This window comes from Solanum pennellii, chromosome 10 (assembly GCF_001406875.1).
Source record: "Solanum pennellii chromosome 10, SPENNV200".
Classification (NCBI taxonomy): Eukaryota; Viridiplantae; Streptophyta; class Magnoliopsida; order Solanales; family Solanaceae; genus Solanum; species Solanum pennellii.
Window position 1 is genome coordinate 2,327,461 of NC_028646.1, and position 6,079 is coordinate 2,333,539.

General features: G+C 27.8%; 1 protein-coding gene across 1 annotated transcript; it reads left to right on the plus strand.

Annotated features, from left to right (window-relative positions):
* Positions 1-388: 388 nt before the first annotated feature.
* LOC107001712 (protein LIGHT-DEPENDENT SHORT HYPOCOTYLS 10-like) lies at positions 389-4,630 on the plus strand. Its single transcript, XM_015199683.2, has 2 exons — positions 389-1,024; positions 4,410-4,630. Exon 1 carries the CDS (start codon positions 478-480, stop codon positions 1,012-1,014), a length of 537 nt encoding a protein of 178 aa, XP_015055169.1. The 5' UTR covers positions 389-477; the 3' UTR covers positions 1,015-1,024; positions 4,410-4,630.
* Positions 4,631-6,079: the final 1,449 nt, after the last annotated feature.

The window sequence follows — 6,079 nt, forward strand, 5'->3', positions numbered from 1 at the left end:
TTTTGGGCAACTAATGATTAGTAGATAATGTTGACAAAGTTACATAACAATAATTGTAGATTAGTAGAAAATGTATAGTTAATGACTTAATGGAAATGTTTAACTAATTTGCCTTTTTGGAATAAAATATGAAAAATTACATATATAGTTAAATATATAAATATATATATATAGTTAAATATATATATATATATTTATATTTATATTTATTATAAATATCTTTTACTGACTAAATGTGTAACTTAGACAAATATAAGAAAAGAAGAGGCTAATTACAATGTATGAGGAAAAGGAGTAGCCAAGAAAGCAACTCATGTGGCCCATTATTTCTTGTCATTATCTCAATTGGTCCATTGATATGATTTCAATAATTTTTTCACCTTATTTTTTCCTTCAACTTTTTTGTGTATCACTCAATTACACTAAACACAAATTTGATCAAAATCTTGATCTATTCCTCCCCCCCCCCCTCTAGCCATGTCAAGTAGTGATATTAGGGGCAAAGATTTGGCCGAGGGATCGTCAAGATCCCCTGGTCGTGATCAGCCCCCTAGTCGATATGAGTCTCAGAAAAGACGAGATTGGAACACTTTCAATCACTACTTGAAGAATCAAAGGCCACCAATCCCTCTTTCCCATTGCCATAGCAACCACGTCCTAGAGTTCCTCCGATACCTAGACCAATTTGGGAAAACAAAAGTTCACTTACTAGGTTGTATGTTCTACGGTCAACCTGACCCACCAACTCCCTGTACTTGTCCACTGAGACAAGCCTGGGGGAGCCTGGATGCGCTCATAGGCAGGCTTAGGGCTGCCTATGAAGAGAACGGTGGGTCAAGTGAGACGAACCCATTCGCGAGCGTTGGGATTCGAGTTTATTTGAGGGAAGTTAAGGAGTGTCAAGCCAAGGCACGTGGCATTGCTTATAAGAAGAAACAAAAGAAGTTGGCTAATAGCCCAAGTAAGGGAGATCATGATGATGCAAGTTGTCCAGGATTTCTCACATTTTCTTAATTATAAAATGGTAAAATCTTTCACAATGCTTTTACCACTTCATTAAGATTGTTAATTTGTCACTTCGATCGCTTATCTTATTTTTTTTCATAATATATATGAGAAGTAAGATATATTTAGATATATAAGTGTTTTTTGTAATCTAAAAAATAAAGCAGATAACTTGTGCGATGTTAAAGTATAATAACAATAGTGTGAAAATAATTATCGTCTACTAGTATTATACAATTAAGTTAGATTCTAAAGGTCTTCCTTCAAAGATGAAGTGAGGGTTCGGAGTACATTCATCACACTAGATCTAAGTATTCGTAAGGATGGTTTTATGGGGCGAATTTACGGATAAAATTATATATGATTTCAGCATAATTGAATCAATAATTTTGACCTATTTTTTTATGTTTTAAAAAATTATTTAACTATTTAATAATTTATCTAAAATTCGCAATATGATAAAAATTTATAATTCAAGAACTCATAAGCTGAAAATCTTGGATTCGTCTCCAAATTCAATTAGGTTTTTTCAATCTCCAAATGATGATAAGAAATTATCTATAACCTAGTGGGAGATAAAAGTATTAAAACTCAAACCCTAGAAATTAATTCTAGTGGATATACAACTATAAAACTCTAGTTCTTGGTGTATACTCTGGGTTCAAATCTTTACTTCTACGTCTTTCATAATAAAAATGACATATATTTGGTTCAAATATTAGTAAATAAAAAAATTATTTTTTAGTCTTTAGCTTTTAAATGAGATTATTACATAATTCAGTATTATAACTAAAACTACCTAGAAAGTATAAGTCTTGCAAAACATTTTTTTAAAAAAGTCTCTTCAGATATTTGCTATATATTTTCTTTTAAGCCGCATAAAGTTTTTCTTTATCAGTATTAGTTTAATTTTTACATCTCACCTTTAAAGTTTTTAGTTATCGATGAAGAGATTCTATTTATTTCATTATACTCGTTGACGATCAACTTTCGGAAATTTAAAAACATGACAAAAGAAAAAAAAAAGAAAAAAGAATTTGATACATGTGAAGTAGTCAAAGGTCAAGAATTTAGCCCTTCAATTTTCCTAACTTTTTGCCATGAATAAAGCTGTCTGCTGTAAACAATTCTCAGATACTTGGTACTTTATTCTTTGGTAATTAAGCGTGATTAATTTGAATTTGCATCGAAAATTCTACGAGGTAGAAACTTTCAACTAGAGGTGGCTCTTTTTTCTAGGTTTACATCTTGAGGCATTACGTAAAACTAGACTTATCACCTCCATCACAATTTTTTATGATATTACTATAATACATAACCATTTGAGGTAGTATATATACAGTTATCCATTTCTTATCGGAGTATTTTCAAATAGAAAATTAATAAATTTATAAAAACTTATTTTCTAAATATATCATTACATTTATGTGACTATACAGTATTTGAAAATATATTGTCTTAAACATGCATTTGTATAACTATAAGAGTTATTTATTATCTTATATATATTATCAAATTAGATTAATTATAGAGACTAGAGAGCTATCTCTTATTATTATTATTATTATTATTATTATTATTATTATTATTATTGATCATATTGATCTGATTGTGTGAACAATTATATTCCTAATACAAATTAAAATCATAAATATTTTCATGAATCAATGTGGTTCTTGTTCACCCTGCATTTTATCATGGGATAATTATTGGATTGAATTATTCAATCATCTAAGTTTAAAAAAACATATAAAATATATTATAGCGTATATGGTATACTAAATATACACATAGTTGTGTACATATAATGATGTATTATATATTGTGTATACTTCAACGATGTTAGTAAACTAGTTAATCGAAGAGGATTCAGGATATATATTCGAAATAATTATTTATGAGAATTGGGATATTGTTCATTGGAAATTTCATGATTTGAGACATTTCACGTACGTAGAAACCATATGGATATTAAAAACAATTGTTTAACTTAATTAGTATTTAAGTTAATATGTTATATAATCTCACATTAATGAACACTTAAAATTCATCTTGTTGAAGGACAAATTTTGAAATTTTGCATCTGAATTATAATGTTTAAAATTGTCCTTTAGTATCTTTACAAGATTGCTTACTGTGTATATTGGATCTTGTGGGGCNTATATATATATATTGCATGCATAATTGGTATCCTCAAATAAATATTTTCTTCATGACATGCAGGTAGTTTTTTTTTATTTTGTGTTATAATATATATAACAACGATAATGAGATATAGGTCATGTATTTGAGTCGTAAAAATATCTGCTAATGTTTGTATTAGGACATATTCTTTAGGGACTTTGAACTCTGTGTAAATAATACGAAATGCTTCGTGCACCGAGCTACTCTTGACTATAATGACATGATAAAGTCATATAGAAGGGAATTATCACCGAAGGTTGTGTTAATCGTACTGTAAATAGTTGATACTATTATAAGCTAAGGTTGTAGCGAACTACTAGTAATTACTCATTTATCCTTTAATATCAAAGGTTTTAAATTCGAATTTTAAGTATAACAATTGCATTTGATAGGAGAGTTTTAGTACCAGAGTGAGGGGAAGCTTTCTGACGTAAATTTAAATTAGTCGAACTTTAAAAGTAAATATCAGCTATCGGATGGGAAAAGTTAATTATAAGTAAAATAACAGTATTTTACCACCTTACAGAAATTAATGTTTAAACAAGCTGTTTGTATATTGAAAATATATAAGCATTTTAAAATTGGATTAAGGGCAGCTTAATTATTACTAATATGTTGCTTTTTGAGTAGTAATCATCCCCATATAGTGATTTTCCCTTGAGCTAGGTGAAAATTTTGAGATTTAACTTATTTGATTTACTAAATTCGAAATTAATTATTTAATATCTACTTATATTGTAAAATGTTCAAAACTTTGTTTATTATTGTATATATAACTTTAACTCTATTTTAATGGTCATACATATATGCATGTGTATTTTTTCTAAATCCATGGAACATAATTATATAAGTCTTAAACATAGTTAATATAAGAAATTTTTATACCATTATGTTACCTTAACTTATTATAGTAGTTAATTTATCTTGTTAAAAGATTACAAATTAACATATGTAAGGAGACAAACTTATATGATGTAATTTTTTTTTTCACATCGTCATGTATATATGTATAACTTAAACTGTTTATTATTAGAGTCGGGATTCATGAGCGCTGTCAATGTAGAATTTTGTGAACTATCATAACCTAAAAAGTAGAATAACAATTTGTTCTAAGGATGCATTATTTATTAATGAAATAAAACTTTTATACAGTCGATCACTCAGTCTATCTAAATTAAATTCTTATTTTTACTAATATAATTATTATATTTCGTGAGCAGGATTTTGCGTGGATAAAAGGGATTTGCTACATTGAGTGGAAGAGTTTTATTGCTAATTAAAGTCACCATTAGCAATAATCAAAGGCATTTAATTCCTTTTAAAATTAATATTACTTCATTATATATAATTTTGTTCTATAGAGGCCTTAAACAAATTTTAAGTTGTTTGTGTATTCTAAACTCTTTTATACAAGTGAGTTTTTTTCTATTTACTAGGCCAATTAATTGAAAGTTTATCTTCTTCTTTTTTTGTTAAATAAAGTAATTTTATTACTTCCTCGGACCCTAATTAGGGCCCGTTTGGATGGGCTTAGTAAAAGCAGCTTTAAAAAAGTACTTTTGAAAGTGCTGAAACTTATTTTTAAAATAAGCAGTTATGCGTTTGGATAAAAAGCTGACGTTGCTATGCCAAACGTGAAAAGGGAAAAATAGAAGAAAGAGATGTTAGGGTTATGTGGGTAATTTGGAGATTGTATAAAAATATTAAGGGCAAAAAGATAAAAATGTGGTCAATTTAAAACAGCTTATAAGCTTAAAAAAAAGCACCCCTACCCCACCTTTTAACTTTTGGACTTAAAATAAGTTTTTTTTAACTTAAAATAAGTTATTTTGAGTATTGCCAAACAGCTAAATAAGTCAATAACCAGCTTTTAAGTCAGTTTGACCAGCTTTTAAGCTGAGCCAAACAGGCTCTTACTTGTTCACTTTTTTCTTTTATAGTTGTTCCTAATTACTTGTCCATTTTGACAAATCAAGAAAGGATAATTTTTACCTATTATATCCTCAATTAAATGACTAATTACTTTAAAATATCATAACTAATAGGAGTAAAATGATAAACTTACTACGTCATTAATTATTTTCTTAATAAGTGTGTCAATTCAAAAGTGAACAAGTAAAAAAAAAACAGAGGAAATACTGAGGCAATAAAATTTCCCCAAATTGATATTTTCAAGAAAGACACGAAAGAGAAGAAGTAAAATGATATTTCAATATATTATATATAAATATAAGTTTAGCATGCATATCAAGAGGAACTTTATTTTTTTTTAACTTCAAGTTTAAATTCACGTCAGAAAATTTTAATTCACTTAAATAAAAAAATACTCTTATCAAATAAATAATTATATCTAAAACTCGACCGATCCACTTAATAACAAGCTATACATAACCAAATTTCTTCTTATTGTTATTGTTTGACAATTTAAGTTGATTTTTTTTTTGGTAACTCTAGCCCCACGAGCACAAATTTGTGCATCTTTATCGGTTCTTCATTGATAATATTATATTCAATATTTAAAATTCATTAAATAAGATTATGATTTTTTTAATAGCTTAAACTTTCAATTCAATGTCATAAATTTTGAAATAAAGTTATCGATCTAACAAGCTTGTTATAACTATGTAAACGTTTTTATTTTTAAACAAGCTACAATCCTTAGACCAAACGGAAAAGGGCCTAAAATACCCTCAAAGTATTGAAAATGGTACAAAATTATCCACCATCCACCTATTGGCTCCAAAATACCCTTTCCACCCACCTATTGGGTCCAAAATACCCTTGTCATCCACCTTTTGGTTCAAAATTGACCACTTATTTAACGGTTTTATATTTAAACTATTTAAATATTTTTTAAAATACGTGGTGCTCAACTATTTGTTATAATTTA